The 21,682-nt window shown below is 44.7% G+C and overlaps 1 protein-coding gene across 2 annotated transcripts in view; it reads right to left on the reverse strand.

Moving 5' to 3' along the window:
* The window catches only part of LOC143815762 (uncharacterized), a 785,716-nt gene that overhangs the window by 440,783 nt on the left and 323,251 nt on the right, over window positions 1–21,682 (reverse strand). For both annotated transcript variants that reach the window (XM_077295356.1, XM_077295355.1), the window contains exons 20-21: window positions 12,957–13,124; window positions 12,780–12,881 (exon numbers count right to left, since the gene is read on the reverse strand). In XM_077295356.1, coding sequence (XP_077151471.1) covers window positions 12,780–12,881; window positions 12,957–13,124 — 270 coding nt within the window. The remainder of the gene's footprint in view (window positions 1–12,779; window positions 12,882–12,956; window positions 13,125–21,682) is intronic.

A 21,682-nucleotide genomic window follows, 5' to 3' on the forward strand; every position in this document is an offset into this window, starting at 1 on the left:
GAGATTTTTGCATTTCTCTGCGGTGGACTTTTTCTAGTTTTTATTACTGACCGCACAGTGTTCTGTCCTGTACTAATTCTATCTAGCTAGAAGTGGCCTCCTTTGCTAAATCTTGTTTCATACTACGTATGTTATTTCCTTCTCCTCTCACAGTCATTATTTGTGGGGGCTGTCCTATCCTTTGGGGATTTTCTCTGAGGCAAGATAGCTTTCCTGTTTCTACCTTTAGGGGTTGCTAGTTCTCCGACTGTGAGAGGTGTCCAGGGAGTGACAGGAACATCCCACGGCTACTGCTAGTGTCTGTGTTAAGATCAGGAACTGCGGTCTGTATAGTTACCACCTGCTCAGAGCTAGTCGCATGTCGCTCCTACATCACCAGACCATAACAATGTGGTGCCCGTTGTTCCCTCTGTTGATCCTCCTGCTCCTGTGTTGGTTGATGGGGAGTTGGAGTATGTGGTTGAGAAGATTTTGGATTCTCGCTTTTCGAGGCGGAGGCTTCAGTACCTTGTCAAATGGAAGGGTTATGGCCAGGAGGATAATTCTTGGGTTTTTGCCTCTGATGTCCATGCTGCTGATTTGGTCTGTGCCTTTCATCTGGCTCGTCCTGATCGGCCTGGGGGCTCTGGTGAGGGTTCGGTGACCCCTCTTCAAAGGGGGGGTACTGTTGTGAATTCTGCTCTTGGGCTCCTGTTATGACCCCAATGGCGAGGGTCTCAGAGATATCAGCAAGTCTGCGAAGCACAAAAATCCAGCTCATAGGGCAGTGGTAACTGGGTTGACCATATATCTACTCCTAACGCCCAGGCTACACTAGAAGTAGCCGGGGAACATGCCTACGTTGGTCGCTAGATGTCTCGCGCCAGCCGGAGAGCTAACTACCCCTAGAAGAGGAAAACAAAGACCTCTCTTGCCTCCAGAGAAAAGACCCCAAAAGTAGGATACAAGCCCCTCACAAATAATAACGGTGAGGTAAGAGGAAATGACAAACACAGAGATGAACTAGGTTTAGCAAAGAGAGGCCCACTTACTAATAGCAGAATGTAGTAAGATAACTTATATGGTCAACAAAAACCCTATCAAAAATCTACGCTGGAGATTCAAGAACCCCCGAACCGTCTAACGGCCCGGGGGGAGAACACCAGCCACCCTAGAGCTTCCAGCAAGGTCAGGAAACAGATTATATACAAGCTGGACAAAAATGCAAACAAAAACAAATAGCAAAAAGCAAGAAAGCAGACTTAGCTTAATCAAGCAGGAACCAGGATCAGTAGACAAGAGCACTACAGATTAGCTCTGATATCAACGTTGCCAGGCATTGAACTGAAGGTCCAGGGAGCTTATATAGCAACACCCCTGACCTAACGACCCAGGTGAGCATACAAGGGATGAATGACATACCCAGAGTCAAATCACTAGTAGCCACTAGAGGGAGCCAAAAGGTAAATTCACAACAGTACCCCCCCCTTAGTGAGGGGTCACCGAACCCTCACCAAGACCACCAGGGCGATCAGGATGAGCGGCGTGAAAGGCACGAACTAAATCGGCCGCATGCACATCAGAGGCGACCACCCAGGAATTATCCTCCTGACCATAGCCCTTCCACTTGACCAGGTACTGAAGCCTCCGCCTGGAGAGACGAGAATCTAAGATCTTCTCCACCACGTACTCCAACTCGCCCTCAACCAACACCGGAGCAGGAGGCTCAGCAGAAGGAACCACAGGCACAACGTACCGCCGCAACAAGGACCTATGAAATACGTTGTGAATGGCAAACGACACCGGAAGATCCAGGCGAAAGGATACAGGATTAATGATTTCCAATATCTTGTAAGGACCAATGAAGCGAGGCTTAAATTTGGGAGAGGAGACCTTCATAGGAACAAATCGAGAAGACAGCCATACCAAATCTCCAACGCGAAGTCGGGGACCCACACCGCGGCGGCAGTTGGCAAAACGCTGAGCCTTCTCCTGTGACAACTTCAAGTTGTCCACCACATGACTCCAGATCCGCTGCAACCTATCCACCACGGAATCCACCCCAGGACAGTCAGAAGGCTCCACATGTCCCGAGGAAAAACGAGGATGGAAACCAGAGTTGCAGAAAAATGGCGAAACCAAGGTGGCGGAACTAGCCCGATTATTAAGGGCAAATTCAGCCAACGGCAAGAAGGTCACCCAATCATCCTGATCAGAAGAGACAAAACACCTCAAATAAGCCTCCAGAGTCTGATTAGTTCGCTCCGTTTGTCCGTTAGTCTGGGGATGGAAAGCGGACGAAAACGACAAATCAATGCCCATCCTACCACAAAAGGATCGCCAGAACCTGGAAACAAACTGGGATCCTCTGTCCGACACAATATTCTCAGGAATGCCGTGCAAACGAACCACGTTCTGGAAGAACACAGGAACCAGATCAGAAGAGGAAGGCAGCTTAGGCAAAGGAACCAGATGGACCATCTTGGAGAAACGATCACATATCACCCAGATGACAGACATGCCCTGAGACACCGGAAGATCCGAAATGAAATCCATAGAGATGTGTGTCCAAGGTCTCTTCGGGACAGGCAAGGGCAAGAGCAACCCGCTGGCACGAGAACAGCAAGGCTTAGCTCGAGCACAAGTACCACAGGACTGCACAAATGACCGCACGTCCCTTGACAAGGAAGGCCACCAAAAGGACCTGGCCACCAGATCTCTGGTGCCAACAATTCCCGGGTGCCCTGCCAACACTGAGGAATGAACCTCAGTAATGACTCTGCTGGTCCATTTAGCAGGCACAAACAATCTGTCAGGTGGACAAGAGTCAGGCCTACCAGCCTGAAATCTCTGCAACACACGTCGCATATCATATCATATTTTATAAATATTTTATAAATCCGGTGATCCCTACCCTCTACCTCCTACCAAAAATCCACAAGGATCCATTAGAGCCTCCAGGACGTCCGATTGTCTCTGGCATAGGAGGGCTATGCGACCCGGTTTGCAAATTTATTGAATTCTATCTGCACCCACTAGTAGAGTCGCTGCCCTCCTATGTCAGGGACACTACTGACGTCCTAAGAAAACTGGATGGTCTTACTCTCGAGCCAGATATGATCTTTGCCACCATTGGCGTGGAGTCTCTTTATACCAGCATTAAGCATGTCGATGGGTTGGAGGCAGCAGAGTTCTTTTTGGGCATGAGTAATCTAGACCCATTGATGCGGGCCCTGATCCTGGAGCTACTTCACTTCATCTTAACACATAATTTCTTTTTGTTCAAAGATCGTTACTTTTTACAGAACCGCGGCACTGCCATGGGCGCGGCGTGTGCGCCCTCGTACGCTAACCTCTTCCTTGGCCTTTGGGAAAGGGAGGTTTTTGGGGAGGACGCATGCGCCTTTTCCCATGTGCAGTGCTGGTATCGTTATATTGATGACGTGTTGTTGATTTGGCAGGGTCCCGAGCCGGCCCTCTTGGATTTCATCCATGGGCTTAATCAGAATACTCGTAACATCCGACTCACCCACCGTGTGGCCACTGACAACATAGATTTTTCAGATATTAAAATTATAAGATGCGATGACGGCGTGATACAGACTGACGTATTCCGCAAGGAAACGTCGGTTAATGCTTTATTACACTCAAATTCAGCACATACAAGATCTACTATCAGGGCCATCCTGGTGGGTCAGTTTTTAAGAATGAAGAGAGTCTGCTCTGGGGATGGAATCTTTGAGCGCCAGGCTCGGGACCTTGCTGATCGGTTCCAGGATCGGGGCTATAGCAGAAGAACCATCAAGAAGGGCTATTTACGTGCCAAGAATTCTTCGAGGGACCAGTTGCTCTGCAGACCTCCCGTAGTGATCCCCCACAAGAGAGAACAACCTCTTAGGTTCATTTCCACCTTTAACAATAGGTGGGAGGATATTCGGGAGGTCCTGCAGAGACACTGGCCAGTTCTGAAAACAGAGCCCACCCTAAATAAAATTTTGTCAGAACGCCCCCTCCTTACAGCTAGAAGGGGTAAAAGCTTAAAAGATCAACTGGTTAAGAGTCACTATGTCCCTGCCCCTTCTAGAATTTTTGGCTCGGGACCACAGAGAGTAGGCTGTTTCCCATGCGGCTCTTGTAAAGCATGTAGTAACATCATCCGAGCTACTTCTTTTTCTGCGGTGGGGGGGGGGTAGAGATTACCGGATCACAAGTTATATATCATGTAGTACCACCTACGTGGTGTATTATGCCACCTGTGGTTGTAATTTAACCTACATAGGCCTTACATCTCGGGAGCTTCGTGTCAGGGTCCGAGAACACGTTAGGGATATCATGGCAGCCAGGGATGTAGATAATGTCTTGGAACTTAAAACAATTCCAAGACATTATAAATTATACCATAATTGTAATCCTGATACATTCAAGGTCCGGGGAATTGACCAGGTTCACTCAGGAAGTAGGGGTGGCGATTTAAAACGCACCCTAGCACAAGTTGAATGCCGCTGGATAGTGACCCTGGGAACTATGGCCCCAAATGGCCTAAATGAGAAACTATCCTTTGTTCCGTACTTATAGGCGCTCTTATTGGTTTAATATATACTCCTCTGTTTTTTCTTGTTTTATTTGTGTGGTTTTAATTATTGTTCCTTTTTTCCCCTTTTTCTTCTCTTATATTGATTTTTTAGTTTATATTATATTTATACCCTTCGTTTGGGGAGATTATTTCATGTGTGTGGAGGTGGCTGTTTTCGTGCCAAGAGGATCTTTGTTGGAATAAACATCTTAAAGGGGAAGCGGCAACATTCCTATTTTTTACTGCATCCTTTGAGTACGATGGATCATGCTGGGACACACATTTGGACATTTATGTGATGCAACTGTACCTTAATATGGAGTGGTTCTCATGCGTTCCTGTTAAAATATGTATATAATTGATGCAATGTTCTCGCTTCTCATATTTTACCTGTATCTTCGGTCTTGCCAGCACCTTCTCCCTTTTCCAAAATGGCCGCTGAGTGGTGCGCATGCGTAGTGAGCCTCCCGGCGGGCCGCGCCTCCAATGGCATCGTCATTCAGCGACGCCCAGACGATATGACGTCACGGGGATATTTCCCCTCTCTGGGCGCCTCTGTGTTTGCCGGAAGGAGCGCGACACTGCGGTTTGAGCTCTCCCGCATGCGCCGTGAACACACAGCGGCAATTAGGAACAGCTGTGAGAATGATATAAAAAACCCCAATGTTTTAACCACAGTCACATAGCCTCCCGAAGAAGCGATTTACGCGAAACGTGCGTCGGGGCTTCATTTTGTGGACATCCTGCATTGAAGATAGCACATATGGGTAAGCTCAGCTTATGACCTATGGTTTACTTACATTATTTACTATCATTATCTCCGGGCATGTTGCAATAGGTACAGGGGGTGGTGGGTGTTAGGGGGTTTTCCTCTGTTGAGGTATCTTGGTCACAGTACCTTAAAATACCCCTGTGTCCATTACATGTGTGCCTGCACTTTGCACTTTATTGCCCGGACTAGGGTTAGGAAACACATATAACAATCAGAGTCTTACCACTATACTCTTAGTACATTGCACGTGTTTACTTCCATGCAGGTGTCTTATGAGTCATACACCTTATTCTCAAATCACCATTGTCTTTCTTTATTTTTGTATTGTTACCAATAAAGTTACTATTTTTGCATAACTATTGATTATGCTTAGTATTTTTTGTTTTGGGGCATTTGCTCTCTTTTATCTATTTAGTACACGTCGCAGATCTGGAGAAATAGCTGACAAGATAACTCCTTCCTTAAGAATACCCACAGGTTCAGCGACTCCAGGAGCATCAGGCACAAAGCTCCTAGACAGAGCATCGGCCTTCACATTCTTAGAACCTGGTAAATACGAGACCACAAAGTCAAAACGGGAGAAAAACAATGACCAGCGGGCCTGTCTAGGATTCAGGCGTTTAGCAGACTCGAGATACATCAGATTTTTGTGATCAGTCAAGACCACCACACGATGCTTAGCACCCTCGAGCCAATGACGCCACTCCTCAAATGCCCACTTCATGGCCAACAACTCCCGATTGCCCACATCATAATTTCGCTCTGCCGGCGAAAACTTCCTAGAGAAAAAGGCACAAGGTCTCATAGTAGAGCAACCAGGGCCTCTCTGCGACAAAACGGCCCCTGCCCCAATCTCCGAAGCATCCACCTCAACCTGAAAGGGAAGTGAGATATCAGGCTGGCACAAAAGAGGCGCCGATGTAAACCGGCGTTTCAACTCCTGGAAAGCCTCCACGGCAGCAGGAGCCCAGTTAGCCACATCAGAGCCTTTCTTGGTCATATCCGTCAACGGTTTAACAACGCTAGAAAAATTAGCGATAAAACGACGGTAGAAGTTAGCAAAACCCAAGAACTTCTGAAGACTCTTAACTGACGAGGGTTGAGTCCAATCATGAATAGCTCGGACCTTGACTGGGTCCATCTCCACAGCAGAAGGGGAAAAAATGAACCCTAAAAAGAGAACCTTCTGTACACCAAAGAGACACTTTGAGCCTTTAACAAACAAAGAATTTTCACGCAAAATCTTAAAAACCATCCTGACCTGCTCCACATGCGAGTCCCAATCATCAGAAAAAACCAGAATATCATCCAGATAAACGATCAAAAATTTATCCAGATACTTCCGGAAAATGTCATGCATAAAGGACTGAAAAACTGAAGGTGCATTAGAGAGCCCAAATGGCATCACCAAGTACTCAAAATGACCTTCGGGCGTATTGAATGCGGTTTTCCATTCATCTCCTTGCTTAATGCGCACAAGGTTGTACGCACCACGAAGGTCTATCTTGGTGAACCACTTGGCACCTTTAATCCGGGCAAACAAGTCTGACAACAGCGGCAAAGGATACTGAAATTTGACAGTGATCTTATTTAAAAGCCGATAATCAATACAAGGCCTCAAAGATCCGTCCTTTTTGGCCACAAAAAAGAATCCCGCACCAAGAGGGGAAGAAGAAGGACGGATATGCCCCTTCTCCAGAGACTCCTTGATATATGAACGCATCGCGGTATGTTCAGGTACCGACAGATTAAACAGTCTTCCCTTAGGAAACTTACTGCCTGGAATCAAATCTATTGCACAGTCACATTCCCTATGAGGAGGCAATGCACTAGACCTAGACTCGCTGAAGACATCCTGATAATCAGACAAATACGCCGGAACTTCCGAAGGCGTAGAAGTAGCAATAGACACGGGCAGGGAATCTCCATGAATTCCATGACAGCCCCAACTTGACACAGACATTGCCTTCCAGTCCCAGACTGGATTATGGGTCTGTAACCATGGCAAACCCAAAACAACCAAATCATGCATTTTATGCAGAACAAGAAAACGTATCACCTCCCGATGTTCAGGAGTCATGCACATGGTAACCTGTGTCCAAAACTGCGGTTTATTTTCTGCCAATGGCGTAGCATCAATACCCCTAAGAGGGATAGGATTTTCTAATGGCTCAAGAACAAAACCGCAGCGCTTGGCAAATGACAGATCCATAAGACTCAGGGCAGCACCTGAATCCACAAACGCCATGACAGGATAAGATGACAGTGAGCAAATCAAAGTCACAGATAGAATAAACTTAGGTTGCAAATTACCAATGGCGACAGGACTAACAACCTTAGTAAGACGCTTAGAGCATGCTGAGATAACATGTGTAGAATCACCACAGTAGTAACACAAGCCATTCTGGCGTCTATGAATTTTCCGCTCATTTCTAGTCAGGATTCTATCACATTGCATTAAATCAGGTGCCTGTTCAGATAACACCATGAGGGAATTTGCGGTTTTGCGCTCCCGCAACCGCCGGTCAATTTGAATTGCCAGGGCCATGGAATCATTCAGACCTGTGGGAATGGGAAAACCCACCATCACATTCTTAATGGCTTCAGAAAGGCCATTTCTAAAATTTGCAGCCAATGCACACTCGTTCCACTGGGTCAGCACGGACCATTTCTGAAATTTTTGGCAATACACTTCAGCCTCGTCCTGGCCCTGAGACATAGCCAGCAAGGCTTTTTCTGCCTGAATCTCAAGATTGGGTTCCTCATAAAGCAAACCGAGCGCCAGAAAAAACGCATCAATATCAGCCAATGCCGGATCTCCTGGCGCCAGCGAGAAAGCCCAATCCTGAGGGTCGCCCCGTAAAAAAGAAATAACAATTTTCACTTGCTGAGCGGAGTCTCCAGAGGAACAGGGTCTCAGGGACAAAAACAATTTACAATTATTCCTGAAATTTCTAAACTTAAATCGGTCTCCGGAAAACAGTTCAGGAATCGGTATCTTAGGTTCTGACATAGGATTTCTGGTAACATAATCTTGTATGCCCTGCACACGAGCAGCAAGCTGGTCCACACTTGTAATCAAGGTCTGGACATTCATGTCTGCAGCAATCACAAGCCACTCAGAGGTAAAGGGGAAAAGAAAAAAAAAAAAAAAAAAAATGAGAGAGAGAGAAAAAAAAACTCAGAACTTTCTTTCTTATAATCCCGCTTCTGCAATGCATTTAACATTTAATACTGGCCTGGCAAACTGTTATGACCCCAATGGCGAGGGTCTCAGAGATATCAGCAAGTCTGCGAAGCACAAAAATCCAGCTCATAGGGCAGTGGTAACTGGGTTGACCATATATCTACTCCTAACGCCAACACTAGAAGTAGCCGGGGAACATGCCTACGTTGGTCGCTAGATGTCTCGCGCCAGCCGGAGAGCTAACTACCCCTAGAAGAGGAAAACAAAGACCTCTCTTGCCTCCAGAGAAAAGACCCCAAAAGTAGGATACAAGCCCCCCACAAATAATAACGGTGAGGTAAGAGGAAATGACAAACACAGAGATGAACTAGGTTTAGCAAAGAGAGGCCCACTTACTAATAGCAGAATGTAGTAAGATAACTTATATGGTCAACAAAAACCCTATCAAAAATCCACGCTGGAGATTCAAGAACCCCCGAACCGTCTAACGGCCCGGGGGGAGAACACCAGCCACCCTAGAGCTTCCAGCAAGGTCAGGAAACAGATTATATACAAGCTGGACAAAAATGCAAACAAAAACAAATAGCAAAAAGCAAGAAAGCAGACTTAGCTTAATCAAGCAGGAACCAGGATCAGTAGACAAGAGCACTACAGATTAGCTCTGATATCAACGTTGCCAGGCATTGAACTGAAGGTCCAGGGAGCTTATATAGCAACACCCCTGACCTAATGACCCAGGTGAGCATACAAGGGATGAATGACATACCCAGAGTCAAATCACTAGTAGCCACTAGAGGGAGCCAAAAGGTAAATTCACAACAGGCTCCCTCCGGTGGTTGTTGGTGGTAGTGCAGTTGTCTTGGGGTTGTAATCCAGGGCAGGTGTTTCTGCTGATTGCAGCTCTACTAGGTATTTAGGCTTGCAGGATCCATGAGTCCTTGCCAGTTGTCCATTGTTCTTGGAGGGATTGCATCTCTCTCTGGTTCCTCATGCCCTGCTGCCAATTCAGCTAAGATAAGTGTCTGTTTTTTTTGTCTCTGTGCACACATGCAGTGTGCTTTGCAATTCAGTGCAATTCATTGTGTTTTTGTCCAGCTTAGACTTTGTTTGGATTTTTCAGTCATGCTGGATTCTTAGGAGATGCAGATTTACTTTCTATGTCTTTAGTTAGATGTAGAATATTTGTATTATCTGCTGTGGATATTTTTAGGATTTTAATACTGACCGCTTAGAATTCTGTCCTATCCTTTTCTATTTAGCTAGAAGTGCCTCTTTTGCTGAATCCTGTTTTTCTGCCTGCGTGTGTCTTTCCTCTTATACTCACAGTCAATATTTGTGGGGGGCTGCCTATCCTTTGGGGTTCTGCTCTGAGGCAAGATAGAATTCCCATTTCCATCTATAGGGGTATTTAGTCTTCCGGCTGTGTCGAGGTGTCTAGGACGTGTTAGGTACATCCCACGGCTACTTCTAGTTGCGGTGTTAGTTTAGGGTTTGCGGTCAGTACAGGTACCACCTACTCCTGAGAAAGTCTCTCATGCGGCTCCAAGGTCACCGGATCATAACAGCCGGTGGCCGGAACACCGAGGGAGTAATTGACTCTACGTATTACTTCAGAGACCGGCAGGACAGTCAATTCCAAGTTGGCTGCCCGTCCTTAATACCTAAGAAGACACGGAGGCAAATTGTGGGAGAGGGGTGACACTAGGGTCCCTATAAATAAGCTCCAGGCCTACCCCGTCATACTGGTTGTCCTATCCATACCATCTGGGGGACAGAGAGAGAAGATCAGAAACATCCACGAAAGTTGTGAGGACTATCCCGTGGTGCTCAGCAGGGAGGTACTACAACACACAGGCGCTAGTAGGAAGGCTACTGATTTCCACCTGATTAAGGGAACTCTGGATGTGCCTTCGGACCGACGGATTCTGCCTGCCCTGTGAACGGTACTCTGGACTGTGGACGCCGAAGTCTTCAGTAAAAGGTAAAGAGACTGCAACCTTTGTGTCCTCGTTATTCACTGCACCTTACATCGTCCACTATCAACACCTACACATCTGGGAAGCCCTTGGGACCTGCTTCACCTGTGGGAAGGTATACCATCTAGCTGCCATTCCTTCACCCCAGCGGACCCCTAAGCAGCGTCGGTCACCCTGACCGAATACCACAGGTGGCGTCACGAACACCGTACAAACCACACCTTTAATTGGGCGCCCCTCAAGGGGCCACGGACCGGGTCGGGCCACCGTGACATCCCCAGAACTGAGAGAGAGATTGACCCGGTGCTGAGTACCCCATTGCCCTTAAAGTTGGGGCGCGCCACATACATATACTGTACATACATACACAAGTAGATACACACATACATGTACAGACGTACACACACAGACATAGATACATATACATATACACACATACACATAGATACACACACATACATATAAATCATTTTCTTTAATTGCGATGGACTATAGTATATAGAAAAATGTATATGTAAGAATGTAAGTCCACAAGGACAGGGTCCTCTCCCCTCTGTATCAGCCTGTCATCGTAAATTTGTTTACTGTAAACAATATCTATAACTTTGTATGTAACCCCTTCTTATGTACAGCACCATGGAATTAATGGTGCGATATAAATAAATAATAATAATAATAATAATTAGTGTTGAGCGATACCTTCCGATACTCAAAGGTATCGGTATCGGATGGTATCGGCCGATATCCAAAAAGTATCGGATATCGCCGATACCGAAACCCGATACCAATGCAAGTCAATGGGACACAAGTATCGGAAGGTATCCAGGATGGTTCCCAGGGTCTGAAGGAGAGGAAACTCTCCTTTAGGCCCTGGGATCCATATTCATGTAAAAAATAAAGAATTAAAATAAAAAATATGGATATACTCACCTCTCCGGCGGCCCCTGGACCTTACCGATGTAACCGGCAGCCTCCGTTCCTAAGAATGAGCGCGTGAAGGGCCTTCGATGACGTCGCGGCTTCTGATTGGTCGCATGACCGCTCATGTGACCGCTCACGCGACCAATCACAAGCCGCGACGTCATGGCAGGTCCTTCACGCGCTCATTCTTAGGAACGGAGGCTGCCGGTTACAGCGGTAAGGTCCAGGAGCCGCCGGAAAGGGGAGTATATCCATATTTTTTTATCTTAATTCTTTATTTTTTACATGAATATGGATCAGATTCCAATTTCCGATATCACAAAAGTATCGGAACTCGGTATCGGAATTCCGATACCGCATGTATCGGCCGATACCCGATACTTGCTCAACACTAATAATAATACATATACCGTACATACACACACACACACACACACACAGATGCACACACACATACATATACTGTACACGCATATGTACATATACAAACACACACAAACTAATTTATGACCACAGGTAGTGGGATGAGCCATGGAGGAGGTCAGCCACATAGTGCGGAGATCAGCTGGAGATGGCAGCAGAAACGACTGTGGGGATGGGGACACAGAGCTGAGAGGACTGATATCAGCTCCCTGCTGCTGCCATGCTGTCCTGTCCGGTGAGCCTCCTCCCCGACCTCTTCTTTGAGATGCTGCTGGGAATAAAACAGTGGAAGGAGCAGACTGCACTCTGTAAGTCCTGCTCTTCCTTCACTGTTGTCCCTTGCATGCTGTGCGGCCCTGGGCCCCCTGACTGTAGGTTAGTACTCACCATTGGGACACGCTATGCATGAGGACAGAGATGGCAGAGAGTGAGCTCTCTCATTAGTCTGCTGGGGAAAGCGTTCATTGGTCAGCGTTTCTCCCTGCATGACACGCTCCCTGCATGACAGCCCCCTTTTTGAACTCTGCGCGCCGCTCTCTCCCCAGCTCTGGGTATTCGCATGATTACGGGAGGGAGTGAGAGGGGCTCGCTGTTGCATGACACCGGACCCCTCTCTCTCCCGCCCGTAATCTTGACTCAGTGGCCCCATAGTGGCTGCATACTTTGCCGCTATGGGCAGTACACCCCTGCCTGCAAGGAACCCCTCCACCCCTGGGCCGTGCGCAGTTGCAACGGCTGCACCGGCGGTATGTCTGCCCCTGAGTTGACTACTGAAAGAATAAATTGAAGCCATTCAATGAGGCTACTATACATGTGGCCATTATGGTTAGCTTTCAATTAAATTGGCATAACAAAAACTTTGCTTGAACATACGTTGTTAATTACCAGCTATCTATTTGATGAGAAACCTGTATTACTATAGATATAAAGCATTTCTAGATTACTTACTACTGTTTTTGTAGAAACCATTGTTACACACACAAGTTGCACTGTTAGTAATATTTGTACAAATTTCATCTTGCCCACATGATGGATTGCACCACAATGTTCCTGTAAAATACAAAATAGGATAGAGAGTCACACAAAAAATAACGTGTTTATGGGAATAATTTAGCAGATACCTACTTGTACAACAGGATTTGATGGGATCCCAGAACAGACCCTCAGGGCAGCAAGCGTTGTTCCTCATAAGACAATCTGTGGGAAGGCACTGATATACTCCATCCTCACAAATACAGCCAGTGTCATTAGAGCATATCCCACCACACACTTCACAGGAGTAATATGGTGCAGCTGAAGGGAAAAAGAAAGTGCTAGTCCAAACAAAGCATACCATTTTTATTTTAGAATGTGTACATAATTAGGAATTAATGAGAAGAACGATGGAATTGGCTCATGCTGTCCAATGCACTTTTTGACACAGCTTTGTCAAGGAAAAACACCTTCCTAACAAAGCTATAGAAAAAACAGAATCAGGACACAGGAGTCATCTACCTAATCAGTACGCTCTTTTTTAATGTAATGTACTATATACTTATAAACAATGTATTAATCTGTCTGTAGGCTTTTTTTTAAGGCACGCCATACACATTAGACTAAACTGGGCGGAATTCGTCTCTCTCCCTACAAATGAAGTTGGAGAGGAGAAAAAACCACCTGTTGGATTTGATCCCTGGAGATAAGTCAGCCCCAGAGGAATATAAAAGTCGTTCAATCATAGAATCTCACAGAAAAAACAATATCCAATGGGGTAGAAAAGCGTAACAGTTCACCGAAAGACCCCAAAAACCTACTAACCTATCACTTGTAAGTATCCTAGCCGACAGCGGAGGTTGGCACCCTAGACCTGCGCAATGGCGCCCCCGCTCACCATCGACTGTCCCTTCTAACTTGATACTCCCTATATGGGGAGTGAGGAAGAAGTGTGCATGTGTGGTCCTAAAAAGCAGGGGCAAAAAATTGAGGGTAGGACCTGTCCCTAGATCTCACCCTACCTACCAGCGGAGGTTGGCACCCTAGACCTGCGCAGTGGCGCCCCCGCTCTTCAACGGCTGTCCCAAGAAAAATTGCCCTATTAGAAAGATATCAGGGCCTCCTATATTTACAGTGTAAGGTGCTGAAATGTGAGACCGTGGTGAACCAGGGAAAAAAAAAAAAAAGAAAAAAAAGGAAAGGAGGATTGGAGAGGATTTGGATATCGAGCCACTCATTGTATTGGCAACTATCTCTCTCTCTCTCTCTACCCTGGGGAGTAGATGTATATGTGTGGCTATCGACTATTAATGGGAGATCTTGTATATATGAACTATGGAAATTATATGTGTGTCCAATTATGCATCTAAATGAGGGGACAATTTCTGATACACATTATATTTATCTAAACATCTAAGTGTATATGATGTGGGAGGATGTTGGTAAGCGGGAGAACAGACTGCTGTTCCTGCATGTTTTTAACGCCACTATTATATGCAACAACATTGCTAAATTCACTGTCCCACATCTAGTTGGTTTTATGTATGCTAGCCCCATGTAATATATACATGATGATGTTGGACACGCATACCAAATTATGGAGGATGCGGGAAGTACAAGGTCCAAAGGGATTCCCATATATTTGCATTGAATGTGATAATGATGGATCTCTATATTCCTGCGCTGGGTGAAACGCGGGAGGATGTCTATGTTTCTACGCTGTTTGAGACGCTTGAGATCGGGGGATGTCTGGCGCTGCAAGAGGCATTACATACAGGGGGACCTCTGTGCGCCTGCGCGGGAGTGGACGCAGATGAACCTTAATGCGCCATTGTGCGTCTGCGTGGGATTAGAAGTAAATCAACTCCAGTGCGCTTGTGCTAGATCAACTTCAGTGCGCCATCATGCGCCTGCGCGGGATGAGATGCAAATCAACTCCGATGCGCCTGCACTAGATGAAAAGCAGATATACCTCTATGTACCGGCACCATCATGCGCCTGAGCGGGATGAAACGCAAATTAACTACAATGCGCCGGTGCTAGATCAAACGCGGGTGTACCTCTATGTACCGGCGTGGACTGAGGGGGGTTTCCGGCATAGGATACGCACGCGGGCCAATGAGTAGCTGCAGTAGGTGGCGTGTGGTGTGCACGCTGAGATAATCAGGTGTGTTCCATTTGTTAATTAAGTGAGTCTTTATGTGGTGCGGTCTAGACACTTGACCATAGGCATTTCATCTGGAAGGTGCATACCTGGTGCTGGTGTCCTGCATTGTGATGGACAATGAAAAGCTAAGTAGCGGTCTCTGATATCATTTGAATATACTCCTGATGAACGCATCGAGTTATGAGACTGATTATATTTTTTGTTTTATGACTATTCATAGAACTGTGAGTTCTGGAGTTTGTTAATCTGTGAGGTCTATCTATCTATGGTCAATTGGGGGTTTATGAATTTAAAAGTCTGAGAGACGGATCTGTGTGGATTTTTCCATGTCCCCACTGAAAAAATGTGTGAGCCAGGTGTTTTTGGGATGCAGTTTTGTCTATACATGAATATCTGCATATAATTTGGAGTTTGTTCTATTATCACTGTGGGCATTGTGCAATATATTTTCTACCATTGAGGTTGACTGCCTTTATCTAAATCAGTATCTTGTGCCTTTTTCTTATATTAAGACTTAGGACTGTCCAAATCTGGATCAATATGATATAACATAGTGATTTTTTGTTGATTAGAACATGCTCTGCAAGATCCCAAGTGTGAGAATCGCTTTTCCTTTTTTTTTCCCTGGTTCACCACGGTCTCACATTTCAGCACCTTACACTGTAAATATAGGAGGCCCTGATATCTTTCAAATAGGGCAATTTTTCTTGGGACAGCCGTCGAGGAGTGGGGGCGCCACTGCGCACGTCTAGGGTGCCAACCTCCGCTGGTAAGTAGGGTGAAATCTAGGGACAGTTCCTAGCCTCAATGTTTTGCCCCTGCTTTTTAGGACCACACATGCTCACTTCTTCCTCCCTCCCCATATAGGGAGTATCAGGTTAGAAGGGACTGTCGACGGTGAGCGGGGGCACCATTGCGCAGGTCTAGGGTGCCAACCTCCGCTGTCAGCTAGGGTACTTACAAGTGATAGGCTACTAGGGACAGGCACCTCCCTAGGTTCTTTTTTTATTTTCAAGTGTCAATTATCTGGTGATGGTTTTGTATACACTAGTTTTTTAAATTAATTAAATAATAAAGAGATTTTTTTAAGGATTTTTGTTTTTTTTTGTTCAATCATAGAAAGCAAAGGAACACTCAGCCGGGTATTCCTGTATATGCGCGAGACAAGAGTTAGTTGTCGGACAAAACATTGTGTTTTGGGTTATGTAGTATTTGTTTTGATATATATACAGATATATTGTTCATGTTCAGTACATTGGATATACAGCAGGTAGAATAAGAACTGAGCACGTCATCAATTTTCTAAGCAAACATTTTTCTAAAGATGCTATTAAAATAATATTCTCACCATATATCGGTAACAACCCTTTCAATCCACACAGGTAAAGAAATCAAACCATAGATGTCTGTAAGTTGTTATGTGCAATAATGAGAAATTACACAGGGAAAAAGTATTGCACACAAAGTGCAATAAGCCATAGAAAGTCATGACACCAGCTGAAATCTATCAGTAATTGGAAAGCAATCTTGCCACTTACTGAAAAATAATATCAGCTAGTTCAAGTGATGGCCTATAAAAGATGTCCTATTACTAAGGTGCTACACAAGAAGCACATCATGATGGGTAAAAACAGTGAGCTGTCTTAAGACCTTCGCAACCTTATTGATGCAAAACATACTGATGGCATTGGTTACAGAAGAATTTGAGAGGAACAAATAGCTGCTACTAAAAACATTACACTGGTCTATCTCCCATATTATTCCGACAGCTGGGAGAACAGGAGAAGTCTAGGCTAATGCTTCAGTCAGAAATGTGTTCAATTCAGAGCCAGAGCAAAGAAACAGTACCAGCAGTATCTGTTAGTTATATACAATCCGGACCAGAAATATTTGGAGAGTGACAAATTTTGTCCTTATAGCTGTTTACCGAAATATATTCAAGATATAGATATATAATCAATAAGGGCTTAGAGTGCAAACTCTCAGTTTTATTTTGATGGTATTCACATCCTAATTGGAGTAAGGGTTTAGGAATTACAGCTCTTTAAAAATAGATACCTCTTTTTCAAGGGACCAAAGGCAATTGTACAATTATCTCAAAAGCTCTTTAATGGGCTGCATAACCTATTCCCTTGTTAATTCACCATCAATTAACCCCTTTACCCCCCCAAGGGTGGTTAGCACGCTAATGACCAGGCCAATTTTTACAATTCTGACCACTGTCCCTTTATGAGGTTATAACTCTGGAACGCTTCAACGGATCCTGGTGATTCTGACATTATTTTCTCGTGACATATTGTACTTCATGATAGTGGTAAAATTTATTTGATATTACCTGCGTTTATTTGTGAAAAAAGCGGACATTTGGTGAAAATTTAGAAAATTTTGCAATTTGCCAAATTTGAATTTTTATGCCCTTAAATCACAGAGCTATATCACACAAAATTCTTAAGTAACATTTCCCACATGTCTACTTTACATCAGCACAATTTTGGAGCCAAAATTTTATTTTTGTTAGGGAGGTAAAAGTTGACCAGCAATTTCTCATTTTTACAACACCATTTTTTTTTTATGGACCACATAACATTTGATGTCATTTTGAGGGGTCTATATAATAGAAAATAACCAAGTGTGACACCATTCTAAAAACTGCACCCCCTCAAGGTGCTCAAAACCACATTCAAGAAGTTTGTTAATTCTTCAGGTGTTTCACAGGAATTTTTGGAATGTTAAAAAAAAAAATGAAAATTTAATTTTTTTTCACAAAAAATTTACTTCAGCTCCAGTTTGTTTTATTTTACCAAGGGTAACAGGAGAAATTGGATCCCAAGAGTTGTTGTACAATTTGTCCTGAGTACGCCGATACCCCATATGTGGGGGTAAACCACTGTTTGGGCGCATGGCAGAGCGCCATTTGACTTTTTCAATGCAAAATTGACTGGAATTGAGATGGAACGCCATGTTGCATTTGGAAAGTTCCTGATGTGCCTAAACATTGAAACCCCCCACAAGTAACACCATTTTGGAAACTAGATACCCTAAGGAACTTATCTAGATGTGTGGTGAGCACTTTGACCCACCAAGTGCTTCACAGAAGTTTATAATGCAGAGCCATAAAAATAAAAAAATCATATTTTTTCATAAAAATGATATTTTCGCCTCCAATTTTTTATTTTCCCAAGGGTTAGAGAAGAAATTGGACCCCAAAAGATGTTGTGCAATTTGTCCTGAGTACGCTGATACCCCAATTGTGGGGGTAAACCACTGTTTGGGTGCATGGCAGAGCTTGGAAGGGTAGGAGCGCCGTTTGACTTTTCAATGCAAAATTGACAGGAATTGAGGACAATATGATGCCTTTGGAGAGCCCCTGATGTGCCTAAACAGTGGAAACCCCCAATTCTAACTGAAATCCTAACCTAATCACACCCCTAATCCCAACCACACCCCTAACCCCAACATACCCCTAACCTAATCCCAACCATAACCCTAACCACACCCCTAACCTTGACATACCCCTAATCCCAACCTTAAATGTAATCCAAACCCTAACCCCAGCCCCAATTCTAACCCTAGCCCTAACCCTTGCACTAACCCTAACCCTAGCCTTAACCCTAACCCTAGCCCTAACCCTAATCCTAGCCCTCACCCTAACCCTAATGGGAAAATGGAAATAAATACATTTTTTTATTTTTCCCTAACTAAGGAGGTGATGAAGGGGGGTTTGATTTACTATTTATAGTGGGTTTTCTAGTGGCTTTTTATGACTGGCAGCTATCACACACTAAAAGACGCTTTTTATTGCAAAAAATATTTTTTGCGGTACCACATTTTGAGAGCTATAATTTTTCCATATTTTGGTGCACAGTCATGTGAGGTCTTGATTTTTGCGGGACGAGTTGATGTTTTTATTGGTAACATTTTCGGGCACGTGACATTTTATGACCGCTTTTTATTCCGATTTGTGTGAGGCAAAATGACCAAAAACAGCTATTCATAAATTTATTTTGTGGGGGGAGGCGTTTATACCGTTTCGCGTTTGGTAAAATGGATAAAGCAGTTTTATTCTTCGGGTCAGTACGATTACAGCAATACCTCATTTATATAATGTTTTTATGTTTTGGCGCTTTTATACGATAAAAACTATTTTATGGAAAAATAATTATTTTTGCATCGCTTTTTCTGAGGACTATAACTTTTTTATTTTTTTGCTGATGATGCTGTATTGTGGCTCATTTTTTGCGGGACAAGATGACGTTTTCAGCGGTACTATGTTTATTTATATCCGTCATTTTGATCGCGTGTTATTCCACTTTTTGTTTGGAGCTATGATAATAAAGCGTTGTTTTTTTGCCTCGTTTTTTTTTACGGTGTTCACTGAAGGGGTTAACTAGTGGGACAGTTTTATAGGTTGGGTCGTTACGGACACGGCGATACTAAATATGTGTACTTTTATTTATTTTTTTTATTTAGATAAAGAAATGTATTTATGGGAACAATATTTTTTTTTATTTTTATTTATTTATTTTTTTTACACATCTGAATATTTTTTTTACACTATAACATTGCCCCGGGGGGCATCATGTTATAGTGTAAGACTGCTGATTTGACACTTTGCTGTGCACTGTGATAGATCACCGATCTGACATGCACTCCTGGAGGCTTCCTGGCGCCTACTCTCAGCACCTCCCTGCAGGACCCGGATGCAGCCCCGTGGCCATTTTGGATCCGGGGCCTGCAGGGAGAAGAAGGTAGGAGACCCTCCATGGTGTTGCTCCGAGGGTCTCATGGAAGCCCACAGGGAGCCCCCTCCCTGGGCAATACTTCCCTATACCGCCGGAACACTGCGATCATGTTTGATCGCAGTGTGCTGGGGGTTAATGTGCCGGGGGTGGTCCGTGACCACTCCTGGCACATATTGCCAGATGTCAGCTGCGATAGTCAGCTGACACACAGCCGAGATCGGTCGCGCTCCCCCCGTGAGCGCAGCCGATCGCTATGACGTACTGTCCCGTCGGTGACCATACGGGCCCACCCTGTTGTGATTCGGTTCGTGGGCTCCCCCGGTGGTCTCTTGTGGTACTGGTGTCCTGCAAGCTTTGCCTTCTCAGTTCACCTGTTCCTATCAGGATGTGGGAGTATCCTATTTAACCTTGCTCCTCAGTCATTCTAATGCTGGCCATCAATGTATCCAGAGTGATTCTGTTGCATGTTCCTGCTCCCAGTTTTCTGCTCAGCTAAGTTGGACACTTTAGTCCTTAAGTCTATTTTTGTATGTTTTGTCCAGTTTGCACTTATGTGAATCTCTGCAGCTGGAAGCTCTTGTTGGGCTGAAATTACCACTCCAGTGGCATGAGTTGTCACATGAGTTAAGGTAATTTCAGGATGGTGTTTTGAAGGGTTTTGCAGCTGACCGCGAAGTCCTCTGTTGTATCTTTCTGCTATTTAGTTAGCGGGCCTCTCTGTGCTAAATCTGCTTTCATACTACGTGTGTCTTTTCATCTGCTCTCACCATTATTATATGTGGGGGGCTGCTATCTCCTGTGGGGACATTCTCTGGAGGCAAGCCAGGACTGTGTTTTCTTCTACCAGGGGTAGTTAGTTCTCCGGCTGGCGCGCGGCATCTAGAGACAACGCAGGAATGCCCCCTGGCTACTTCTAGTGTGGTGTGTAGGTTTAGCATCGCGGTCAGCTCTAGTTTCCATCACCCGAGAGCTTGTCTGTTTATTCTATGCTTCTGATGTTTCCTTGCCATTGGAAACCATAACAGTATGGCCAGCCAAAATGTTTAATCTATAGGCTGAAGCAGGAGAGAAAAGGAACTGTGTGAAACCTTTTTTTTTTTTTTTTTTTCCTTCCTCTAAAGTTGCACTCCAGCTCTAATTGCAGTCTCCTGTTTTCCTCTCCTCTTAACCCCTGAATGGCTCAGACTTTATCTGTTGAAATATGGATCCCCAGAGTCTGGCTACCAATTTGAATAATCTTGCCTCTAAAGTTCAGAATATACAAGATTTTTTGTTACATGCTCCTCGGTCTGAACCTAAAATTCCTATACCGGAGTTTTTTTCTGGAGATCGATCTTGTTTTCTAAATTTTAAATACAATTGTAAATTGTTTCTTTCGCTGAGATCTCATTCTGCTGGAGATCCTGCCCAGCAAGTAAAAATTGTTATTTCTTTACTGCGGGGTGACCCCCAAAATTGGGCATTTTCATTGGCACCAGGGGATCCTGCGTTGCTCAATGTGGATGCGTTTTTTCTGGCTTTGGGGTTGCTTTATGAGGAACCAAATTTGGAGATTCAGGCTGAGAAAGCCCTAATAGCCCTCTCTCAGGGGCAAGATGAAGCCGAAATATATTGCCAAAAATTTCGAAAATGGTCTGTGCTTACTCAGTGGAATGAGTGCGCTCTGGCGGCAATTTTCAGAGAAGGTCTCTCTGATGCTGTAAAAGACGTCATGGTGGGGTTTCCTGCGCCTACTGGTCTGAATGAGTCCATGACAATGGCAATTCAGATTGATCGGCGTTTACGGGAACGCAAACCTGTGCACCAGTTGGCGGTGTCTTCTGAAGAGGCACCACAGAGTATGCAATGTGATAGCTTTCTGTCCAGAAGCGAACGACAGATTTATAGGCGCAAAAATCATTTGTGCTTCTATTGTGGAAATTCTACTCATGTTATATCAGCATGCTCTAAACGAACAAAGAAAGTTGATA

The sequence above is a fragment of the Ranitomeya variabilis genome, chromosome 3 (genome assembly GCF_051348905.1).
Source record: "Ranitomeya variabilis isolate aRanVar5 chromosome 3, aRanVar5.hap1, whole genome shotgun sequence".
Taxonomy (NCBI): domain Eukaryota; kingdom Metazoa; phylum Chordata; class Amphibia; order Anura; family Dendrobatidae; genus Ranitomeya; species Ranitomeya variabilis.